General features: G+C 38.2%; 1 protein-coding gene across 1 annotated transcript; it reads left to right on the top strand.

Annotated features, from left to right (window-relative positions):
- The first annotated feature begins 552 nt into the window (after positions 1-552).
- On the top strand, positions 553-19,684 carry arhgap40 (Rho GTPase activating protein 40). The gene is made up of 11 exons (XM_016575857.1): positions 553-893; positions 7,931-8,100; positions 9,769-9,989; positions 11,170-11,248; positions 11,865-12,016; positions 13,786-13,951; positions 15,416-15,507; positions 16,288-16,365; positions 16,779-16,938; positions 17,846-17,928; positions 19,604-19,684. Exons 1-11 carry the CDS (start codon positions 553-555, stop codon positions 19,682-19,684), a joined length of 1,623 nt encoding a protein of 540 aa, XP_016431343.1.
- Positions 19,685-25,775: the final 6,091 nt, after the last annotated feature.

Raw genomic sequence — 25,775 nt, forward strand, 5'->3', positions numbered from 1 at the left:
AAAAGAACAGCATTTATTTGAAATAGAAATCTTTTGGAACATTATAAATGTCTTTACTGTCACTTTTGATCAATTTAATGCATCCTTGATGAAGTATTTAACTTAATGACCCAAACGTTTGAACTGTAGTGTTTGATACTCATCAGTGTGTTTTCATGCTGCGCTCAACTCTTGTCAGAATGATTGTGTTTCTGAGACGAGCGACAGAAACCACCACAATATTTTCCAGTGGGAAACGCAGGATTTCTAATGCTTTTGGCCTGTTACGTATCCTATTTTGTCACACAGTGAAGAAACGGTTCGTCTGATTAGTTGACGTAGACGTGTGTCACAAGTCTATTAATCCCCGCAAACTATTTCTTCAAACAAATAGAAGATTGTGCAAATCCAAGCGATCAGATTATGATCCTGAGCTGTGAACGACTCTGTTTGAGCTCATTTGTGTCCATGGAGCAGCAACGACAGTTGATTTTGGAGATTTTTCTGTTTAGTTTGATTCAGGAAGTACTGGTTTTAGGCTGGAAACAGCTAGTTTTGATTGCCTAAACCACTATGGCAGTTTATCTTGAGGTTTATCAGTGCTTGGTTGAAGTTTGGGAAGTCAAGCCCAACACATTCCCCCACATCTCGTCCTCCGCTTCCCGTGTTGTGGCATTGGTCCGCTCTTCCTGTAGCAGGATGCTGGGCTGCGCTGGTGTTCCTGTGCGGAGCGTTCTAGCTCTCATGTGTTTACACGCCGAGGAGCTCGCAGGCGCTCGACGCAGTCCGCTGCTGATTCCTGCTCTCCGCGGGACCAGCGGCTCCAAGAACCAGAACCAGAGCAGGATGCCGTGGGGAAGAAACGCGGGTCAGTCACGGCTGCTGGGCAAAAAGGCTGGACACACTCCTGTCAGGTATGAGCGGCGGAGAACACGGGTGATGTGGAAAAAGACTAAATCATTTGATCAATTGTGACCCTGGAGCACAAAACTCATTTTTTTGAAACTGAGATGTATGCATCATCTGAAAGCTGAATAAATAATATTTCCATTGGTGTATGGTTTGTTAGGATAGGACAATATTTGGCTGAGATACAACTATTTGAAAATCTGGAATCTGAGGGTGCAAAAAAATCTAAATATTGAGAAAATCATCTTTAAAGTTGTTCAAATGAAGTTCTTAGCAATGCATATTATTCACCAAAAATTAAGTTTTGATATATTTACGGTAGGAAAATTACAAAATATCTTCATGGAACATGATCTTTACTTAATATCCTAATGATTTTTGGCATAAAAGAAAAATTGATAATTGTGACCCATACAATGTATTGTTGGCTATTGCTACAAATATACCCGTGCTGCTTATGACTGGTCACACACTACAACTTAGATTTTTTAACATTGAACTAGTTAACTTAAAAACGTAACTACAATATGATTCTTTATTAAGAAAGTTCTGTTCCAAGTGCAGCACTTGGATGTAAATGTAAAACACTTGTTATATATCTTTACTGAAAAGATGCATGAAATATGAACGCAAATACTGTCTTAAACATGTTATGTTCAGAAATAATGTAAAGTAAGAAAAATGCGAAATATTTCTTTGATAAAAAATATAGACATTCAGTTTTAGAAGTCAACTCAAAAATTCAAGGCAGTTTAAATTCAAAATGACAAAGTATAACAGCAGTAGTCTATTATTAACAGTAAATGCTTTGTAAAAATGTTATGCAAGCATGCAATATTAAATATTAAATGTTATCATTGGTGTATTGACAATGTGTCTCATTTTAACGTTTGCTAATATTTTTATTCAAAACTCTGATTCCTCGATTAAAAAATGAATGAAATCATGTTAAAACATTACATTCCAATGAATCAATAAAATCTGAAACAATCACTAAACTAAAAAAAAACTAAACACCAGTACTAGTTAACCTGATTATCACACTGTTACTAGCATCGGCATGAAATGAGAGTCTGACCGAAGCTCTAAATTTGGCTTTTGGAAACAAGTTAAACGCTACAGAAATGATGTAAGAATAGTACGATTATGGATCGAATGCTGCATGACTCTTGCGTAACGAGTAACCTGGTTGGCGGTTCACATTACTTAACTGTTGAACCCTGCAAACTATAAGAAGCTTTCCGAGTGCAATCTGGATTAAGACTGAAAGCAAGACACTGTCAGTGAGTGTGAAGCAGATTAGAGGCGATCTGTCTGTCGAGACCGAGGAGAAACTAAAGCTAACGATGCTGCTAACTTTCTCACTCGCGTGACGTTTTAGATGCTCAGATGTTCCCAAATAGTGCAGCTTTTCCAATCACAAGCTACTGTACTTTTACAACAATGTGGTTTTGTGTTACAGAGCTATTTTGTGGTTTTTCTATTTTCAAATTCTATTTGAAAACATCGTAATATTTTAAGATAATCAAAACCAGCACTGTGCAAAGCCATGCAGTGTCTGTGTGTGGACCGAATCATTTCAGTGAATTTAGTGTTTCATATAAATGCATTGGTTCATGAATTCACCGGGTGATTCACTGATTCATTTGCTGCATGTCGTCTTTGTACTCAAATATTTTGTGCGTGTTAGTATGTCATTATGTTATATTCATTGGGATATTTGTGTTTAGTGTAAATGTATCAGTCGTGACTGTAGTCACTCCAGATGGTATTGTTTGTGCTGTGATTCTAAAAATAAATATCATTAAGAACATAATGTCTATAATGCATGAAGTAGCTATACAAATGTTTTAGATTAGGTTGTTTTGGAGCCGACTGCCTTTATCTTGACTGTAGTTTGTATATAATAGTCGTGTAACCTTTAGCGTTCGTTCTATGCTTTTGTTCTCTCGCTCTATAAAAGTCAGCTTATTGTGGCATGTCGTATGAACAACAATGAATCTCAACATGTGGAGGGTGGGGGGGGGATTCAGGGTTAAAAATAAGCTGACCGTTCTTCCGGCATCAGAATCTGAAGCAAAAAACAAGCCTGAATGTCTTCATTCCATCAGCAGAAGAGCAGAGCTTGATCCAGATTACTCCGACTGTGTTGTGCGTGTATTCAGTGTCTCGTGTGTTTGTAGCGTTTCTCTAGTTTGAATGCACATTTAATCACTGTGGAGAGAGACCTAGCAGCTGAGATTGAACAGAACAATGAAATGTGTATCTGCGTCATTCAGCTTCCTGTTAGCGTTCGCCAGGAGATTCTTTAAGCGCACTATTGACAGATTTAACCTGCGTCTGCCCCGCTGCTCGTTAAAGACACAAGTATGCCTGTGCAAATATGAGGAAGATGCTAACGATGATGACAACAAGCAGAACATCATGAGATCTGCTGAGTACATCTGTAAATATTGTCAAAGTGTAAAAAAAGAGAGGAGAGGAGATCATATGTGACCCTGCAGCACAAAAGCAGTGTTAAGTCGCTGGGGTATATTTGTAGCAATAGCCAACAATACATTGTATGGGTCAAAATTATACATTTTTCTTTGATGCCAAAAATCATTAGGATATTAAGTAAAGATCATGTTCCATGAAGATATTTTGTGCATTTCCTACTGTAAATATATCAGAACTTAATTGTGATTGACATCTAAACACATGTGTCTGTGTGCATCAGTATTTCAGATGGACATTTACATTTATGCAGATGTTTTTATCCAAACTGGCTTGCATTGCATTCCAAATGCACATTTTATCAGATCCTGCTTTCCCTGAGAATCCAACCCATTACCCTGGTGTTGCCAGCCCCAGTAATGCTGTATGTGTTTATGCATAAGTAAAAAAGTGTTTATTTTTTTGGCACTGTACTGTTTTTCGTCACTCCTGCTGTGGTGAATAATTGGTTTTTAAAATAGTAAACATTGCATCACTCAGTTTGTATCAGCTCATAAATAATGCACGAATAGCAGTCATAAAACGATTATAAATACAGCTTTAGATTGTATATCAGAGAGTTCAGTATGTCACTCATCTGCAGAAAGAGCCACAGAAGGTTTCATTCAGAAATGTCTACACATCCTGCTCATTCTGTGTCACTTTATGATATATTGTGGCTAATATGATGATGTTTTCTGCTTATATGACTGTAGTGTTCTCAGCTCTGTTTAACACTTTTACATCATCTCAATTTGCAGATTTCCATGCATTTAAATCTTTAGATTCTTCTAGAATAAAGTTGTTGTTGTTTTTTTTCACCGAAAGTATTCTCGTAGCTTCGTAACATTACGGTTGAACCTCTGATGTCACATGGATTATTTTAACAATGTCCTTACTACATTTCTGAGCCTTGTTCGTGTTAGTAACCTTGCTGTCTATGAAGGGTCAGAGAGCTCTTGGATTTCATCAAAAATATCTTAATTTGTGTTCTGAAGATGAACGAAAGTCTTACGGGTTTGGAACGACATGAGGGTGAGGAATTAATGACAGAATTTTCATTTTTACGTGAACTATCCCTTTAAGGCCTTTGTTTTGACGAGTCACATGTAGGTTAGAGGTTAAAAATTATTTTCATCTCATCTATTTATGGTTTTGTTTATGTGTCAGGTTATGAATGGCATGTAGTGTGTGTTAATGAGCAGCAGGGTGTGCCCTAGATAGGCAGGCTCAGGTGTTAGTGATGTGGTTTTGCTGGTTTTTTTCCCCCAGGCACTCACGCACACACACACACACACACACACACACGAACGCACACACACACACACGAACACACACACACACACACACGAACACACGCACACACTCACAAACACTCAGATACAAGTATTGCAGCAGAGCAGTGAGCAACAGATGAGAAGAAGTGATCTGAAGACACATCCATCAGTTCATCTTCTGTTTGATGGACATTTTTACACTCAGAACTGGAAAAGAAAATCTGTTGGAGAATTAGGGAAAGAGATGTGACGAGCAAACGTGTGCCAAAGGAATAATGTCAATATTCAAACAGAAGAGGAGTATTATTATTCATCTGCATTGATTGAGCAGCAGGACTGTAAGTGAGAATGTACTGTATGGACTTAAAACCGCGTTTGGTTCGATCCAAACCCGTCCTGCACAGGAATCTGTGTCGAGTGAGACGCTTCCTTCACCATCCGCACGAGCAACACTCAACCAGACAAACCCAAACCAAAACTCAGCCAATTACCAGGTAGAGTCCTGACTAAACCGCCTCTGAGACCGAGAACACGGTTTAGCGTGAATATTCTCATATGTGTGATAGATCTGAGCTGAAACACGTTCTGCTTGATGCTGAGACTGTAACCGATGATTTTAATAATATCTCTGCACAACTACTGTCAGATCAAAACATCACGCTGCAAAAAACATCACGCTGTTCTTCAGTATCTGTTTTCCAGTATAAATATCTACCAATGGAGTCAGAAAAATAAACTTGTTTTGCCCTTGAATTAAGCTGATTTTTATTAGTGGTCGACCGATATATCGGCCGATATTTGGCATTTTTCAAATATCGGCATCGGCCGATAAGTTTTTCTGTTTGGCCGATGCGTTCGAGGCGGGACTTTTATTTTGACGGCGCGCCGTCGTTGTCAACAGTTCTGTCTAATACGGATAGAAGTCTGTCTAATAATCCAATAGAACTGTTAGACAAAGGAATTAAAATGTATACAAAGTATTATAACGATTGCTTTTATATTATTAGTAATAGAAAGGCAAACATTATAATACTTTCTCGTTTGCCGTCAGCAATCAGCAAATACACATTTACATAATTTAAACAAATCTTTAAATGACTAGTGAACATTTAATTTCACGTGTGCTGAATGTAAAATGAGTGTTACCTTGGCTTTATTTGAAAAAATATGATTCCCAATGCACACAAACTTCCCAGAATACTGAGTGCCCTGTTGGTTACGGCATCGGCCGTCAAAAAAAACAGTATCAGTCGACCACTTATTTTTATGACTCCATAGACCTCAGTCAGGACTGAAGTACAGTGCGTTTAATGGATGTTGAACAACATACTGATCGTTCAGCTGACGTTACGTCTTTCTGAAAATAACTTCCGTTACACAAAAACTCGTTGTGAGCTGTGAAAATTCCACGATCTAAAGACTGTAAGTCTGTCCATTGCAGTCTACCGGCATCTGTTTGTTAATAAACATAATGAATTTTGATACATTTCTCAGAAGCACTTCTTTATCTTCTGTCATTTTGTATCTCCAGTAAATGTATCTTGGTTTAAGAATGTTTAGATGTTAGTGCTGGAAAACAAGACTTAGGAAATACTGAGGAAGAGCAGCGCTTTTGTAGTGCAGGTGAATAATTAGCCAGTAATCTGCTAATTGCCTGTTAACAGACGTGGCTTTTCTCAGTTCTGAAACAGACCATCTTTGGCTGAATGGCTTAAATCTAAAGAACAGATTAGAGCATGAATAGCATGTTCTGTTTTCACACATTTTTTTGTGAATATCGTGTATAATATGTGTTTTTGCTCTGTGTTCTTTACTCTTGGTTTCCATTCAAACCCACATCAGTCGCTAGATGACTTAAAGAAGAACATCACATTTGCTTCTACAGATGCTGTTTTGTAAATCTGACATTAGTTCAGCATGATGAGAGTTCGACGCTGCTGGAGTCGACTGACAGTTTCAGCATTGATTTAATCAGTGCAGTTCAACAGAAACCGGTTTTACCACTTCACTAGCTTACTAGCTGTCACCAGAAACTCATTAGCACGCCAAAGAAATGAACGACGGTTCGTTTGGTCAGTTACCTGTAAAAACTGGAACAGGACGTAGTTTGAGTTTTGAGCTCTTGTGTAGAAGACGTCTCATTTACATGCTTGAGAGTCCAGGGGCCAGTTGCTCAAAAAGTTTAATCTGGATCAGAATGATGTGGATTTGGAGATCCCATGTTTTCAGGATCAGGTAACCCATCTTATTTTTGTGCCGGTTGGATTGGATCACACTGATCCAGATACACACTTTTTCAGATTTCCAAATCTGGATTACTAGAGCTCTACGGAGCCCCTAAAGGGACATGCTGATGGGAAAAAGCCAATGTTTTGCATTGCATTTACACAAATAACTACTTCTGACTGGTTCATCTCTGATGATTGTGCCAATGTAGTTTACAAGCATTGTTGATTAAAAAACAACAACTTTAAATTAAATATAATATTTTAGTTTGATATTGACAGCTGTTTGTGGATTTGGGGATGTATTACATGTTACAAATGTTGTATTTTTTTGGACCAGTTTTAAAGTTTTATTACATTTTTGTTCCTGAAATTCAGCATTCTGCTGGGATCAGAATAATCCTGTTTTGGTTTTTTTTGGATCAAAAGTATCCCAATCTTACTGAAACGTTTTGAACAACACGAACTGAGGATTCAATCCAGATCAAAACCAAGATTGCATTTTGTGATCTAAAGGTCTTTGCACAATCCAAAATTCTCGTCTGAAATTGTAGCGCGTTAAAAAATAAATACGACCTCACGTTGTGTCAATCACGTTTACACACTGCCTCCGAAACTTTTGTCCATCATAAAAAAAATTCAGATCAGGTTAGATTTTCTGAGCTTTCCTATCTGTAGCAAGCATTTTGATAGGAAAGGATGACGAATACGAAAAAAAAAGAAAAAAAAATGCGGTCCCACTTTATATTAAGTGGCCTTAACATCCTTACATCCATCAATGGAAAGCTTATTTATTCATGATGTATACATCCCAATTTCATAAAATTGACCCTTATGACTGGTTTTGTGGTTGAGGGTCACATATGAAAATTTCGGACTCAGTGTGCAAGGACCTTAATCCGAATTCAGAATCCTTTTTTCTTTTGAACAACCCATTTTCAGGATTTGATCCAATCCGATGGCCAAAATCTGATCAGATTGGCCTCTGATGCTCAACCTTTGTCTAGTATGAACCTCCAGACTGATGCTTCTTTGTCACCATCATCCTCTTCCTTTGTGTTTCAGGGACTGCAGCCTCACCGCGATGAATGTTGAGTCCTGGGCGGACTCACCTGACCTCCCGACCCCGCAGCAGCCCGACAGGTTGTGCCTGGAGTCCTTCTGGAGTGAAGTGGAGACCATACGGAGCGACTCGGAGCCAGACAGCAGCAGACGAGATTCCCGACAGTCTGAAGGTGAGGCCGAGACTAGGCCTGTGCAATTAATCCAAATGCAGTCTCGATTTGGATTTCGGCTTCCAACGATTATAAAAATACAAGAATCGAGATAAAACGATTATTGCGCCCCATTCTAGCAGTGCGCTTTTGCTCCTCCAAAAAAACCCAATTTCACATGCAAATCAGTAAAATCATGCAAAATGGGACGTGCTTGATTTATTAAAGTTGATTAGATTTATTCATGTTTTTAAAAGCGCGAAAAAGAACTTGCACTGTGCACTGCAGGATTTTGTGTGTATGTGCTCAATGTGTCAAAATGCGGTGCTTAGTAATTTTTCACGTAAACCCTGGTCAGTTATGTAATAAATGAACTTAAAACAGTTGAGAATGAAAAGTCTCTTAAAGTGACAGCAGCCTAATATTCCTGCTGCCGACTGTGAGCTTAATATTAATCAAACAACAAAAGACAATGACAAAATCACTCCCTGCTCCTGAGTGAAGGACTTTTGTAGCTTTAATAAGAAATAAATGAAGTTTAATTCTTACAGTGAAGACTATGCTGTTTTATTTTACTTTAGATTAAACTTGTGCCGGTATTCGGTAATGCGATATATCACGGTAATGAATATGCGCGATATTGTTATCGTGGGCACTTCTAAATACCGTGAATAATTATATATTACAAATTATTCAGAATTTTGAATGCATTTTAAGAATACTTTTCCCATCAACTGGTCACTTTAGATTATTCAATTTCTGTAGTAGGCTGTTAACTGAATACTTGAAAAAAACCTTAAAGCACAGTTTGTTTCATTTGTATCTTTTTATTCTATTGTATTTGTCCTTTGCTTTATTATTTTGACAGTTTAACTGTTTTCAATCATTTTGAGGACTTTTGTTTTAGTTTTTTACTAATATTAGTTATTATAGTACTCTGCTGTGGTATTGAGAATCGTGAAATTTCACTGGTCTCTAAAATGTAGATGTCATAGCAACCTCATTTACATAAAATATGTATTTGATATATATCACTGACTGAATAAATCATTCATATAAAGTTTTGTTCATCTGGCCCACTCATAATCGTGTTAAATAATCATGATTACAGTATTGACCGAAATAATCGTGAGCCCTAACCGAGACGCATCACGCCGTCTCAATTTATTTAAATCCACTTAAAAGAAAAAAATTACAGGGACATCTGTAATATTTATGTCCCTGTAAATTGTTTATTTTAAGTGGATTTAAATAAATTGTTAAAGTGTGTGTGTGTGTGTGTGTGTGTGTATGTGTGTGTTTGTGTGCACGTGTTTGTGTGTGTGTTTGTGTCTCGGTGTGTGTGTGTGTGTGTGTGTGTGTTTGTGTGCGCGTGTGTGTGTGTGAGTGTGTACTTACTTACCCATATTTTTGGGACAAATTTGTACCCAAAAGTGAGCTAAACCTGACAAAATATCCAAAAACCTCCCTTTGAGGACGTCCTCATTTGTAAAACTGGTTTAAAAATAAAGTGAACAAAGTATTTTTTAAATTGTAAAAATGCATAAAGTTTTCTGTAAGGGGTAAGATTTAGGAGTAGGGTTGGTGTAGGGCAATAGAATATACAGTTTGTACAGTATAAAAACCATTATGCCTATGGAATGTCCCCATTTAGATAGCTAAGTAAACGTGTGTGTGTGTGTGTGTCAGACGGCGAGCAGGAGGAGCTCTGGCTGCAGGATGCTGGTTTGTCTCCGCTGGTAAATGGTGAAGAAGAGGACGTTGATAAAGCCGTTCTGTTGTCGACTCTCACTAAGACTCAAGCAGCTGCGGTTCAAAGACGTATCGACTCGTTCACCTGCTCGCTGCGCAAGAGGAACAAAACGCCAGCGCGACACGTCAGAGACGTCTTTGCCTCCCCCATTGCTCAGGTAACAGCACACCTGTGTGTGTGTGTGTGTGTGTGTGTGCGCGCGAGTGTGTGTGTGTGTGTGTGAGCGAGTGTGTGTGTGTGTGTGTGTGTGTGTGAGAGTGCGTGTGTGTGTGTGTGTTCATAATGATATTTGATTTTGGATCCAATAACACATTAAGGGGCCGTTCACACAGAACACATTTTTCCATTCCAAATTACGGTTTTCCATTGTATTTCTATGTAAACATGCTAGACAGATGTGTTTGACCACTGTGCTTGAGACGTATGTCTTGCAGCATCTTGCACATGACACAGCATTCACAAATGAGGCACTTTTTTCCCAATTCCACTGCCCAAATATTGAATTTTTCAATGTAAAAAACGCCATTCTGTTTTGCATCATTTGAGCCTTTATAACAGCGGTGACTTTCAAGTTGCATTTGTATTTGAACAGGACTAAAATCATATTAATTTGAATGTCATAAGGAATCTGATTTTCCAATGTTGTCTTCATTGTATTTTGAAAACATGTTCACATCAACACATTTTCACATCAATAAAATTAGGTTTAGGGGCCGTTCATACATAACGCATTTTTGCATTTCATTGCATTACATGCACTTGATGGAAATCTTAGACCACTGCGCTCATGTCGTGTCTTTCACAGCGTCTCGCACATTATACGCCATTCTAACAACACTGAGTTCAAGTTTGAAGTTCTTCAGCTTTTAAAAATGTGTCTCATGGTCGTGTGTTTATTTTCATTCCACTGAACCTGCATAATGCACATCCCACGTTTTTAAACACAAAAATGTGTTCTGTGTGAATGGTCACTGTTTTTAGCATTTAAATAAATAATACAACTATGATTTGACCTCTTTAATAATGAAATGCACAGCTGACATGTGTCAGATTTGCTGAACAACTAAAAGATTGTACGGTGTTCGAGTGCTTATGGTTGTATAATGACAGAAGGACAGTATGTGTGTGGAGGAACAGTCAGTCGTGGCATTTGTAAAGACCTGTATGTGCTTGTGCTCCACAGCACACAATACACACTCACATCATGTCAGATCATATCAGTGCATCTGAATAGAGGCTTGAGTTCTGTTCATCACACACACAGATAACACATCTCTCCTGTATGCATGTGTGTGTGTGTGTGTGTGTGTGTGTCTAAATAATTGTATTCTATTCAGTCAGCAGTTCCTGAGACACACAACAGCGAACCTGACGCACACAGAAACATGGAGAGTGTGACAAAGACACAACGATCAGGTACAAACACACACTGTCTCTTTTCTATTGGCTGAGAAGCTATTAAGATTATCTAATGCCTTAATAAGAACCCTGGCAACCAACCACAACACTCCAGCTGTTTTGCAGAGACACTTTGATTATTTTTGAGGATCTCATTAGAAGGAAACCCAATGTAAGGTGTAATGTTGGCCTGAAACACTACAGCAGTGGCTCCCAATCCAGTCAATATTAGCTGATGAGTTGAATCAGGTGTGTTTGATTAGGGAGACATCTAAAATGTGCAGTTGGGGGTTCTCCTTGATCAGGATTGGGAACCAATGCACTACAGCATCGTGATCCTAACGGTTCATTATTCTGTTTATTATTCAGTGATATTATCAGCTGCAGATCTTCACCTGTCACATCTATTAATATAAGAGCATATGTGTGTTTAATAACATTCAAATGCTTCAGATTCGGAGAGATGAGCAGTGATTATACATTAACTCAGCGCTTGTGAATGCAGCACGTGCCCTTTGAACACAAGATGCAATTTCCTGCCTTTTCACATGGAAATCATATTCAAATGGATCAGATAGTGAACGCTTCCCGCTGTCAATGGAAACAGCCGTTAACGGCGTGTGTGTGTGTGTAGCTGTCAGCGGTCAGGAGACTCAAGGGCTGCAGATGGACGAGATCTTTATCACAGACGTGGCATATTGTGAACAAGCGGCCATCTTACTGAAACAAGCCAAACTACCACAGAACAACAGCAGTCAGTGCAGGAGAGACGACGGAGCACTGCCGGTGAGACGCACTGTTACACACCATAGCAACACACTAAAAACACCATAGCAACCACATAACAACATGCACTGTCCATCTGTCTACAGTTACACACCATAGCAACACACTAAAAACACCATAGCAACCGCATAACAACACGCACTGTCCGCCTGTCTACAGTTACACACCATAGCAACACACTAAAAACAACATAGCAACCACATAACAACACGCACTGTCCGACTGTCTACAGTTACATACCATAGCAACGCACTAAAAACAACATAGCAATCACATAGCAACACTCACTGCCTGTCTGCAGTTACACACCATAGCAACACACTAAAAACACCATAGCAACCGCATAACAACACTCACTGCCTGTCTACAGTTACACACCATAGCAATACACTAAAAACACCATAACAACCGCATAACAACACTCATTGTCCATCTGTCTGCCTGTCTACAGTTACACACCAAAGCAACACACTAAAAACACCATAACAACCGCATAACAACACACACTGTCTGTCTGTCTGTCTACAGTTACACACCATAGCAACACACTAAAACACCATAGCAACTGCATAACAACACTCTCTGTCTGCCTGTCTACAGTTACACACCAAAGAAACACACTAAAAACACCATAGCAACCGCATAACAACACACACTGTCTGTCTGTCTACAGTTACACACCATAGCAACACACTAAAAACACTATAGCAACTGCATAACAACACTCTCTGTCCGTCTGACTACAGTTACACACCATAGCAACACACTAAAAAAAAACATAACACCCGCATAACAAGACTCACTGTCCGCCTGTCAACAGTTACACACCATAGCAACACACTAAAAACACCATAGCAACCGCATAACAACACTCACTGTCCGTCTGTCTGCAGTTACACACCATAGCCACACACTAAAAACACCATAGCAACTGCATAACAACAGTCACTGTCCATCTGTCTGCCTGTCTACAGTTACACACCATCTGTCAAAAAAAATTTCGAATTCCGAATATTCGTCGAATTTAAAATAAAAATCCACATTCGAATGCAAAAACGTTGCATTCGAATTTTAGGTGTGCATCAGGCAACCTTATCAGTGGTGCACGAGATGCGATGACGATGTAAGTGTCATTGCATTTTAATGTTTTTCTTAGCCTATCCAGTTGAACCTACTAGATGCGGCGCTGCTACGTTGTTCATTAAAATAAAAAAGAACATCAATGCGGAGATGATGTTGTTTACGTCAAAACCGAATCCAACCCGTTCACACAGACAGTATATTTATCACATTTTCTAGAGGGACGTCTATGACCGTTGCACTTGCATCTCGCAGAGAGACGCATGTTTAGAAAGCCATGTAAAATTAATGTAAGTTCAACTTTTTAAAAACATGTCTCAAGACTTTATGGCGTTTTTTCCCCCATAACAACTGCATAACAACACTCACTGTCCACCTGTCATAACAACACTCACTGTCCACCTGTCTGTCTACAGTTACACACCATAGCAACACACTAAAAACACCATAAAAGCTGCATAACAACACTCACTGTCCACCTGTCTGTCTACAGTTACAAACCATAGCAACACACTAAAAAAACCATAGCAACCGCATAACACTCACTTTCTGCCTATCTGTCTCTCTGAAGTTATTAGCTGATGCATAATCTCAGAATGGCTAAATAATAATAATGATAATAAAATCAAACCAGTGAACAGAGAGGTGTGTCTCACCTCCTTTTCCTGTCTCTCTCTCTCCGTCTGTAGCGGGTCATCTGTCCGCAGTGCCGGCTGGGAGTGACGCGGGTGCTGGATCTTTCCCAGCAGGACATGAAGAAGGTCCGTCAGCTGGCTCTGATTGACATGACGGCGCTCTGCGACCTGCTGGGGCTCGAGGTCAAACGACACAAAACCTGCAAACGGAAAATCCCTGGTGAGTTTCCTGTCACGTGACCACACTCATTCGGATCTGTGTGACCAATAATCAGAATCCTGTCGAATGTCTTCCTGTTTGTCAGAGAGCTGTTTGTTCGGCGTTCCTCTCGCCTCATTGGTGGAGAGCGATCAGAAGATCAAACCCAACACTCAGATCTATGACCGTTGCACTTGCATCTCGCAGAGAGACGCATGTTTAGAAAGCCATGTAAAATTAATGTAAGTTCAACTTTTTAAAAACATGTCTCAAGACTTTATGGCGTTTTTTCCCCATCCCACTGTATCTCATGTTTTTAAATGAAGAAAGTAGGCTACTCTTTGTGATTGGTTTTCGGTCCTTTGTATTAAACTATAGGCTACATACATGCATGATTCTGTTTTGTTTCTAATAGTTTAAGCAACTTTAATTATAAACTTTAAAATAATGTATATAAGGTTTATAAACATTATTTTAAACATTATGCACTTTATTTTTTTCAAAGATAGTCATGTTACCGTATTGGCCCGAATATAAGACGACCCTGATTATAAGACGACCCCCCTTTTTCCGTTTTTAAATGAAGAAAGTAGGCTACTCTTTGTGATTGGTTTTCGGTCCTTTGTATTAAACTATAGGCTACATACATGCATGATTCTGTTTTGTTTCTAATAGTTTAAGCAACTTTAATTATAAACTTTAAAATAATGTATATAAGGTTTATAAACATTATTTTAAACATTATGCACTTTTTTCAAAGATAGTCGTGTTATTTTATTATGCTTTGAAGAAACGTGCATAATATTTTGTTAGATGCGCCCTCTTGCGGCATCAGAAGAGAAGCCAAAAGCTTTTTCCCCCCCGAACTGAAATTATGCCTTTTAAATTCGAATATAATTCGAATATTGATAATATTTAAGTACAAAATTCGAATTTAGTTTTTCAGCCATTTTGACAGCCCTAACACACCATAGCAACACACTAAAAACACCATAACAACTGCATAACAACACTCACTGTCCGCCTGTCTGTCTACAGTTACACACCATAGCAACACACTAAAAAAACCATAGCAACCGCATAACACTCACTTTCTGCCTATCTGTCTCTCTGAAGTTATTAGCTGATGCATAATCTCAGAATGGCTAAATAATAATAATGATAATAAAATCAAACCAGTGAACAGAGAGGTGTGTCTCACCTCCTTTTCCTGTCTCTCTCTCTCCGTCTGTAGCGGGTCATCTGTCCGCAGTGCCGGCTGGGAGTGACGCGGGTGCTGGATCTTTCGCAGCAGGACATGAAGAAGGTCCGTCAGCTGGCTCTGATTGACATGACGGCGCTCTGCGACCTGCTGGGGCTCGAGGTCAAACGACACAAAACCTGCAAACGGAAAATCCCTGGTGAGTTTCCTGTCACGTGACCACACTCATTCGGATCTGTGTGACCAATAATCAGAATCCTGTCGAATGTCTTCCTGTTTGTCAGAGAGCTGTTTGTTCGGCGTTCCTCTCGCCTCATTGGTGGAGAGCGATCAGAAGATCAAACCCAACACTCAGATCCCACTCTTCCTCCAAACAGTACGTCATGACATCATTTCCTTTTGCACCAATTTATTACGTCCAAACTGTTATAATACTACTTTAAATTCGGCATGAAATGTAAAGGTCACACTTCACTTAAAGCCTTTATATATAATGCATTACAAATGTAGTTTTAATGCATTAATTATACTTTGTAATGCTCCTTATAATGCATTGTATTATCTCATTAATAATTGTAACCACAGTTATAACACATTATAATACTCGTCTATTTTATTGTTACACCTTTACAAAATACAATGCATCAAATCACATGACAAACCAACCTTCAAGTATTATAATGCATTTTAACCAACTATTTATGGAAAGATATAATGCATTACAACTAACATTACGAATAGCTTTATAATGCATTATACATAAAGGCTTTCAGTAAAGTGTTACCAATGTCAATTGGTATTCATCCGTACATACGTTTCATTTTTATTTTATACATGTTTTGACCGCATGTTTAACCAAAATGTCATAACTGGATCTTCCAGTGAAAAGGACTTTCCAAACATTTGGTGCTTTTAAACTGCAAGCTCACATTCAGATCCGCCTCCCTTTTTGAGAGCCACGCCCACACTTCAACATCCAATCAACAACTGATGCACAGAACCAAGCCCCGCCCTACATTTTTTTCTTTTTCGATAATCCGTTTTGTATGTACGTCACAATACAGAAGAAAAGATTTGCTGCCGTTTCCGTTTCATCAACTCAAACTAAACTCTTAGGTGTTGTGTACATGATTGTTTTTTTTTATTTCTGTTTCAGCTTCTGTCGTTTCTGGAGAAGAAGGGTCTCGATTCTGAAGGGATTCTGCGGGTTCCAGGGTCTCAGTCCAGAATCAAAGTAAAATAAAACATTATTATGAAATAAGTACTAAAAGTACCTTGGTAGTACCATGGTATCTATTGAAGTTCCATCTGACACCACAAGGGCTGATTTCCATAGACACATGCAGTGGAATGGGGAAAAATGCAAGATCTCAAGACATTTTTAAAGTTGAACTTATTTTATGTTTTTAGAACACTGTTTCATGCGTGAGACACCATAAAAAACTCAAATGCAACAGTGAAACGCGCCTGTCCTGCACTTGTTTACATAGAAAAACAATGGAAAAGTAGCACTGTGGAATGGAAAAACATGTTTTGTACGAATGCCTGCTTACTGTACCATGGTATAACCAAAGTATTTTTATGCATCACATATGAATAAGCTCTGTGTGAGTGTGTTTCAGCTCACAGTCACTGTGTCGGTCGTAGGTGCTGCAGCAGATGCTGGAGAACTCGTTTTACAGCGGTTCGTTCAGCTGGGACGAGGTCAGTCCGAATGACGCCGCCGCTCTGCTCAAGAAGTTGATCCGTGAACTCCCGGCGCCGCTGCTGACCGCCGAACACCTCAACACCTTCAGCGCTGTCAGAGGTGCGTGAGGCACAACAGCAGGTCTCACTGAGGTCCTGTATGTCGTATAGTGTGTATAGTGTGTATCTACATCACAGTAGCTTCACCAGAAGAAAAGACCAAAATACTCACTTCAGTCAAAGATTTGATCTCTGATCTTATACATTGGTGGCCAAAATGATTAGAACACTAGTATTTTCACCAGGTAAGAAATGTTTTAAGTCAGTTATTTCTATCTTTTGCTGTAGTGTGTCAGTAGGAAATATCAGTTTACATTTCCAAACATTAATTTTGGCCATTAATTGTAATAATGCAGTGAGATGTTTGTGCTGCACACAGAGATCTGATCTGATCATCATCAGTCTGTCTGGAATGACATGAAGAAACAGAACAACCTGAGACAAACTCAGTCCAGAAGAACTGTGGCAACATCTCCAAGATGCTTCAAGAAACCTCCTGCAAAGCTCCCTGAGAAACTCTGCTCAAGTGCACCGAGGGCAAACGCTGCTTTAAACGCAGAGGATGCTCACACCAAATGATGATTTCATTCAATTAATAGAAGTTAACTGATAAAGAAAATCTATTTATGACATTATTTTTTACAGGATTTTTACACAAGTGCCTCAAACTTACAGTACTGTAGCTTTGCAGGTAGGTTTCTTGAAACAAAAATCTCACTGGAGTATTACAATTAATGGCAAAATGAATGTTTGAAAATATAAACTATTTCCTACTGACGCTACAACAAAAGATAGAAATAACTGACTTAAAAAAATTTTTAGCTGCTGAAAATACTACTGTTCTAATCATTTTGGCCACTACTGTATATGATCTTGGTACTTGGTAATGTTGGTATTTTGTGTCATTGGTTTCTAATGGACTGAAGAGTCTTTTTGAGGAAGAATCATGTTTAAATTGTTTTGTACAGATATTGCAGACCTGAAACAGAAGCTGCACGTGTTGAATCTTCTTGTGCTGCTGCTGCCAGAACCCAACAGAAACACACTGAAGGTACAAACCACACACACACTCATACGCACATACACACACACGCGCACATACACACACACACACACACTCATAAGTGAATTCAAACAGAATTCAAAACAGCGCTAATGCAGAGAAAACACGGCCGATTTCATCAGAGATTGCGGACAGAACGGTGACTTGCATCCAGATGTTGGTAAATTATTCTTTTCAGCGTGTATTTGGCTTAAAAGCAAGAGTGTTGCTGACTGAAGGTGTTTTAGATTATGCTGTGGTCAGAGGTTTAGTGATTCTGAATACATCCATATGCAGTCAGGTCAATGCAGGAGGTTTAGTGGTCTTTGGCGTCTCCCTGTGGTCCTGTTTGGTAACGCAGCTTGACTTGTGCTAATTTGTATTGAAAACTTTGATTTAAATATTGATTGATTGATTGTATACATAGATTGTGAATTATTAAAAAGTACTTGTTTATTTAATAAATAAATAAATAAATGGGGGACTTCTTTTTTTCACTTCAAGCACTGCCTAAAATCAAGGCGAGATTAAAACCAAATACTAGCTATGTTTCCATCACCCTCATTTTCATGGCAGTTACCTCGCAAATTCTCATTCCCCTAAAAATAAGCTTTGTTTACTTATCTTATAATATAATATTTTCAAATTAAATATATCTATAATCATAGTATATAATAAGAATCTATTAGTTTTCTCATTTTTTTAAATTTATTTTGAGGTGAAATGTGGCGTGATCTACACTTTTTTTGGCTAATGATCTTTGGCTCAGATTGATCAGTTATTGATCAATTCTTTTCTTCTCTCGTGTGTGTGTGTGTGTGTGTGTGTGATCAGCAGTGTCGTACTGTAAAGATCCAGCTGGCTGATGTGAGTTTCTCGATGGAGTTTCGTCTCACTATTAATTCTCGCGCTTCAGACCTGATGTCACAGTTTTATAAAGAACTACACGCCTCTGACAACAGCAGAGGACTCCTGAAACGGTATGAATGCACACACACACACTCGCTCTCACACATATTAAACACACGACTCAGTGTGAGTCTGGAGCATCACCGGACACTAAACGCTCTCTCTCTCTCTCTCTCTCTTCTGTCGTTTGATCCAAATTATTACCTTCAGTACTACTTTTAAATGTTATTGTACTATATTGAAGCACTTCCAAGCCTTTTGACACTAGTTTGTCTCTCTGATAGACTTTGTATTTCTTTGACTCTAACGTAACGGTTAAGACACATTCAGATAGTATTGTGCATCACACACACACACACACACATTCATTTGTCATTCCAGCAGCTCATATAGTCGTGTCAGAGTTGTGCAAGTGAGATCATGCTGTGTAATAGTGTATAACATCCATCACACACTGTCAGTCTCATCCTGCTACACAAACACACACACACACACTCATACACAGACACACACACACATGCACAAACACACACTCATATTCACACACACATGCACAGAACACACACTTATACGCACAGAACACACACTTATACACACACAGAACACACACTCGTACACACTTCCATGTTGCTAGAACAGCATTTACACTATCAACAAGAAAGCAATCCTCCATATTTAGATTATGATCTATATTAGATGTGTTACATGTAAATGTGATATTTTGAATGCCCAAATCTTGTTTTCTGGCTCAGGTGAACATTGTTTGGATCCAGAGACTCATTTGTTCGACCTGTACAACAATAACCCCGGCGGTGAGTGGATCGTCAAACTGAGATCGTCCAGCAGGGGGCAGTAGAGACACACCAGAGCGCCACAGGAGGCCTTTGACCCCTGAGGAGAACCAGAGTTAAAGCGCTGCTCTGAACACTGAGATTCGTCTGACGCCGCGCCGTTAATGATGTTATGAAGCTGGACTTCTGCATTGAGTTTGGACTCTGTTGATGTTGTGATGTGCTGGTTTGATGCTGAAGGGCCGCTTGAGATTGTTGGATTATTTATTAAGCACCAGAGCACCGCTGTGTTTGTAGATGTGATGAATGAATGTCCGAGATGTTGTGCTGTACAGATCTGGTGCCTCGCAGTATTAAACACACGACTCAGTGTGAGTCTGGAGCATCACCGGACACTAAACGCTCTCTCTCTCTCTCTCTCTCTTCTGTCGTTTGATCCAAATTATTACCTTCAGTACTACTTTTAAATGTTATTGTACTATATTGAAGCACTTCCAAGCCTTTTGACACTAGTTTGTCTCTCTGATAGACTTTGTATTTCTTTGACTCTAACGTAACGGTTAAGACACATTCAGATAGTATTGTGCATCACACACACACACACACACATTCATTTGTCATTCCAGCAGCTCATATAGTCGTGTCAGAGTTGTGCAAGTGTTAGTGAGATCATGCTGTGTAATAGTGTATAACATCCATCACACACTGTCAGTCTCATCCTGCTACACAAACACACACACACACACTCATACACAGACACACACACACATGCACAAACACACACTCATATTCACACACACATGCACAGAACACACACTTATACGCACAGAACACACACTTATACACACACAGAACACACACTCGTACACACACTCATACATGCACAGAACACACACTCATATACACACACACGCACAGAACACACACTTATACACACGCACAGAACACACACTCATACACACACAGACACACACGCACAGAACACACACAGACAGAGACACACACACACAGAGTTTATCATCAGCTTTGAGAACATCATGTTTTAGAGTCGTTCTGCTAATGTTCATCTGACAGTGTCATAATGAAGATGATGTGAAACTCTAATTAAAGCCACACGGCGTCTCTCTGCGCACTTCAGAAATCTGATGATGAATTTTTGTTCTGAACAAAACAATCTACAAACGAGAGTTTTGCATTTCCTAAAGATGCAGAACTCTAGACAGGGAGAAACTACCTATTAACATGCATACCAAAAAAAATTTTTCTAAGAACATTTCACTAATGTTCTCATTATGTTAGAAAACATTATGTTCTCTGAACGCTCAAAACGTCCAGTTTTTTTATGTTTTACAAACGTTTTTTCTTGGTTATGCGAATGTTAAGGGAACATTCCATTGTATCATTTTGCAAACATTATGGGAATGTTACTTTGTTCTCTGAACATTCTGAAACAGGTAGTTACATTTTAAAAACATTAGTTGAACGTCCAACTAAAATGTTCCATGAACAATGTATATAATGTTTTTGTAAGAACATTGTTAAAGTCCACACAACTTTGAAAGAGAACCTTGCCGAGATGTTCTGAGAACGTTTCCTCTCAGCTGAGACAGTAAAGAACCAGCACACTTTCCTCAACAACACATGATCTGAGGGATCATTCATGCTTGATCACATGTCTAGGAGCACTAGTGATGACTGACTTCACTAACTCCTGAACACACACACTCCTCGTGCTGGATATATGTGTGAGGTTCCTCCTGATCACATCTGGACTGTTAGAGCTGTGTGACGCTGGCATGTTCTTCAGTGTCTGTGTGTCACAGTTGGTTGGTCAGGGACAAAGACTGAAGAAGGATGTTCTGTCAGCAGAAATAATCAGATGTAGGTCAACGCTGAAGCCCGCGGACAACACATGCGCAGCTTCCCATCAACACACACAAACACTCACGTATATTCATCCTCATAACACACAACACACACTCTCTCTTTGTGAATTTTACTGTTTGTTTGTCAGTCATAGAAATAAATGCAAATGACATGAGCAGTGTTTTAGCATTCTCTGAATGGACGATGTTTTAATAATCTGTCTTTTACTGCACTGCTGAAATGATGTCCTTCCTCAGGATTTGTGTCTTGTTTTCCAGTACAGGTGAATTTAAAATCAAGATACATTTACTGGAGATGCAAAAAGACTTTGTGCTAAACACTTATCTGCCAATGGAGTCAGAAAAATGAACCTTTCTCCTTTTGAATTAGGTTTATTTTTCTGACTCCATTTGCAGATATTTGTTCTTGTTTTAATCATAAACTCACTTCATTTTGATCAGTTTCTCAGATGTTTTGTGTCATTTTGCATCTCCAGTAAATGCATCTAGATTTGAGAATGTTTAGATAATTGTTCTGGAAAACAAGAGAGCTCTCTTTGTGAATTTTACTGTTTGTTTGTCAGTCATAGAAATAAATGCAAATGACATGAGCAGTGTTTTAGCATTCTCTGAATGGACGATGTTTTAATAATCTGTCTTTTACTGCACTGCTGAAATGATGTTCTTCCTCAGGATTTGTGTCTTGTTTTCCAGTACAGATGAATTTAAAATCAAGATACATTTACTGGAGATGCAAAAAGACTTTGTGCTAAAAACTTATCTGCCAATGGGGTCAGAAAAATGAACCTTTCTCCTTTTGAATTAGGTTTATTTTTCTGACTTCATTTGCAGATATTTGTTCTTGTTTTAATCATAAACTCACTTCATTTTGATCAGTTTCTCAGATGTTTTGTGTCATTTTGCATCTCCAGTAAATGCATCTAGATTTGAGAATGTTTAGATAATTGTTCTGGAAAACAAGAGAGGAATACGAGGAGGAAGGTCAAAGCTCCTGTAATGTGAAGGATATTGCATTAAACGCTTGCAACTTATCTGCCAATGGGGTCAGAAAAATGAACCTTTCTCCTTTTGAATTAGGTTTATTTTTCTGACTTCATTTGCAGATATTTGTTCTTGTTTTAATCATAAACTCACTTCATTTTGATCAGTTTCTCAGATGTTTTGTGTCATTTTGCATCTCCAGTAAATGCATCTAGATTTGAGAATGTTTAGATAATTGTTCTGGAAAACAAGAGAGGAATACGAGGAGGAAGGTCAAAGCTCCTGTAATGTGAAGGATATTGCATTAAACGCTTGCAAATGTGACGACGGCTTTTGTAAACAGTTTTGTATTCATGATGTAATAAATGACTTTGAATGATCTGAATTCAGTGTGAGTTCTGATGTGTGTGTCAATACTATCAGTGACACACAGACGTGATTTCCTCGTCTTGATAAATCACTGAATTAGCATTTACAGCTACTTTTACTGCATTTCTCACCTGCATTTAGTGTTATTCTGTTACTGATGAGCCAACTCTTCATGCGGGTTCAGAGTGAATGGACTGATATGATTGTAGATGTGACCCAGAAAACTAGTTTCTCTCTGAGCGCCGATGCAACCAAAACAGCTCAGCTATATTCAGATTTATGCTCTATTCTAATATTTTGAATATTGCATATCATATTTAAATATAAAATAAAAATCATATTGTAATGATTTTGCATTATTAACTGTAAAGCAATACTGCCTGGAATTGTTTGTTTTAGCTGCATGTTTGTGTATTTTTGTCATTTTATTTTATTTATTTAAACATTTTTATTATTTATTTATATATTTAAATATTTGTTTTATTTTTGTTATTAATAGAATTAGATGCAAATACAATTTATGGATTTTCTTGTTCATTTTCACATTATAATGTTTTTGTTTAGGTTTTGATTATTTTTTTTTTTAGAATTCTAGAGTCAGAATGTGCTTTTATGCATAGTTTTATTATTTTTAAATATAAGAATGAGAATGTGTTTATGCATAATTGTATTATTATTTTAAATATTTGAATTAGAATTTTTTTTTATAAATTTTTTTTTTTTACATGAATAGAATTAGATGCAAATAGAATTTATGGATTTACTTGTTCATTTTCACATTCTAATATTTTTTTATTAGGTTTTCATGAGGATTTTTTCAGCATTTTGAATTCTAGAGTTAGGATGTGTTTAAACTTTTTATGCATCATTTTATTATTTTTAAATATTAGAATCAGTATGTTTAAACTTTCATGCATATGTGTATTATTTTAAATGTCTTATTTTTGACAATAATAGAAATAGATGCAAATAGAATATATGGATTTATTCTTTCATTTTCACATTAAAATCATATTTTTGATGAATATGTTTTTTTGAATTGAGAATTCTAATTATTAGAATGTTTAAACTTTTTATGCATAATTTTATTATTATATTAAATATTAACTGGCTCTTCATGTATGTCAGATCACGTGTTCCTGTCGCTGTTTCCGGCTACATCACGTTCTTGATAACATATCATGATAAAGAGAAACCTGAGCAGATGACTTGACCATCTGCAGTGAGAGAGAATTAAAAACTCAAAACTTCTGTCATAATTCAGAGATGTCGGCAGTGAAAGACTGTGTGTGAGAGTGTGCGTGTGTGTGTGAGTGTGTGTGTGTGTGTGTGTGTGTGTGAGAGAGTGTGTGTGTGTGTGTGTGTGTGTGTGTGTAATGGGCTGCAGAATGGATGGAGGAGGGACGAGTGACAGCAGGCAGTGAGATGTGAATGGATAAAGACGGATGGCTATTTCTGGCCTTTGATTCTGGTATCATTATGTGAATAAGTGTAATTGCAGGTGATTAGCAATCAGAGTCTTTGTGCGGCGCGGCACCTCCACCAATCACAGCGAGAGCTCACACTGACCCCATTTGAGAGCCACTTTTCCACTTCTGTTATCATTTTTCTGCACGTGCTGCACTGGAAATGACCTTCCCTTTGTGTGCTGCTAAATCACGCTGATCGCACACGACTCACACGAACAGACAGACGCGAGTCGTGTGCTCAAACTACTGCTGGAAAAAGCTCAAATGCAAATGCAGTGTTTGGTTGGAGACACTGAACTGACTGACGTGTGTGTGTGTGTGTGGTTGTAGGATCACTGGAGACGGAGTGAGACAGAGAGAGAGAGAGAGAGAGAGAGAGACAGCTGTGAGACAGACAGACACCATGACATCAGAAAGACGTCCTGCAGCTCCTCCTGAGCTTCATCGCAGACGCACACAAGAGTCAACCGCTGACGCTTATCAGCACAATCCAGACCCCGCGTTGCTTAGCAACATGTCATGGATCATTTGTGTGTGTGCGTGTGTGTGTGTGTGTGAGAGAGAGAGAGAGAGAGAGAGAGAGTGTGTACCTGGTATTCCCTACATTAGGACCAAATGCCCCCACAAGGATAGTAATACCAGTATATTTTGACCTTGTAGGGACATTTTTGGTCCCCATGAGGAAACAAGCTTATAAATCATACAGAACGAAGTGTTTTGAAAATCTAAAAATGCACAAAGTTTCCTGTAAGGGGTAGGTTTAGGTGTAGGGCTGATGTAGGGCGATAGACTATACAGTTTGTACAGTATAAAAAGAGAGAGAGTCCTCATAAACCATAAAAACCAACATGTGTGTGTGTGTGTGTGTGTGAACATGTCACTATGATTGTGATTTCCACCTGTGCTCATTCTGAATGACTAAATCTTTCTCATTAAATCAAATTTTTCTCCTATTTATCAAAATATATCCATATTTTGCACAAAGAAAATGAATGAAATTTTTAGGACCATTAAGATCATTAAGACATTATTGTCATGTCATTTAAACACATTTTCCCCAAATTTGCATTAGTGTAATTTGTCCAAACATTTTTATTTCATTTTACCTTATTTATTTATTCATTCGTTTATTTTATTTTTTTTAAATTTCATAATTCTCAATGGTGGTTAGATTTTTAGTGCTAAAATATTACACTCAACATTACCGTGTATTATAGTAATAATAAAAATGGTCCTAAAATAAATATAAATGGATAATTGCATTAATTTGCATAATAACATTAATTGCATATTTTTATAAACATATAATTTTATAAACAGAACATGTATTCATAATTATCATTCATAATTAATGAAGCAATATTTGAAATCAGTGTTCAGTAAAAGCAATAGCCTCCATTCCACACACACACACACACACTCACACACACACACACACACACACACTCACA

Source organism: Sinocyclocheilus rhinocerous, unplaced genomic scaffold (assembly GCF_001515625.1).
Source record: "Sinocyclocheilus rhinocerous isolate Xijiao unplaced genomic scaffold, SAMN03320098_v1.1 scaffold203, whole genome shotgun sequence".
Taxonomy (NCBI): domain Eukaryota; kingdom Metazoa; phylum Chordata; class Actinopteri; order Cypriniformes; family Cyprinidae; genus Sinocyclocheilus; species Sinocyclocheilus rhinocerous.

Excerpts from the sequence above, each read along its gene's own strand:
- arhgap40 (XM_016575857.1), top strand. The coding sequence starts at position 553 with ATGGCAGTTTATCTTGAGGTTTATCAGTGCTTGGTTGAAGTTTGGGAA. Across the intron at positions 11,249-11,864 it reads GACAAAGACACAACGATCAG|CTGTCAGCGGTCAGGAGACT; the intron begins GTACAAACACAC and ends GTGTGTGTGTAG. Across the intron at positions 12,017-13,785 it reads GAGACGACGGAGCACTGCCG|CGGGTCATCTGTCCGCAGTG; the intron begins GTGAGACGCACT and ends CTCCGTCTGTAG.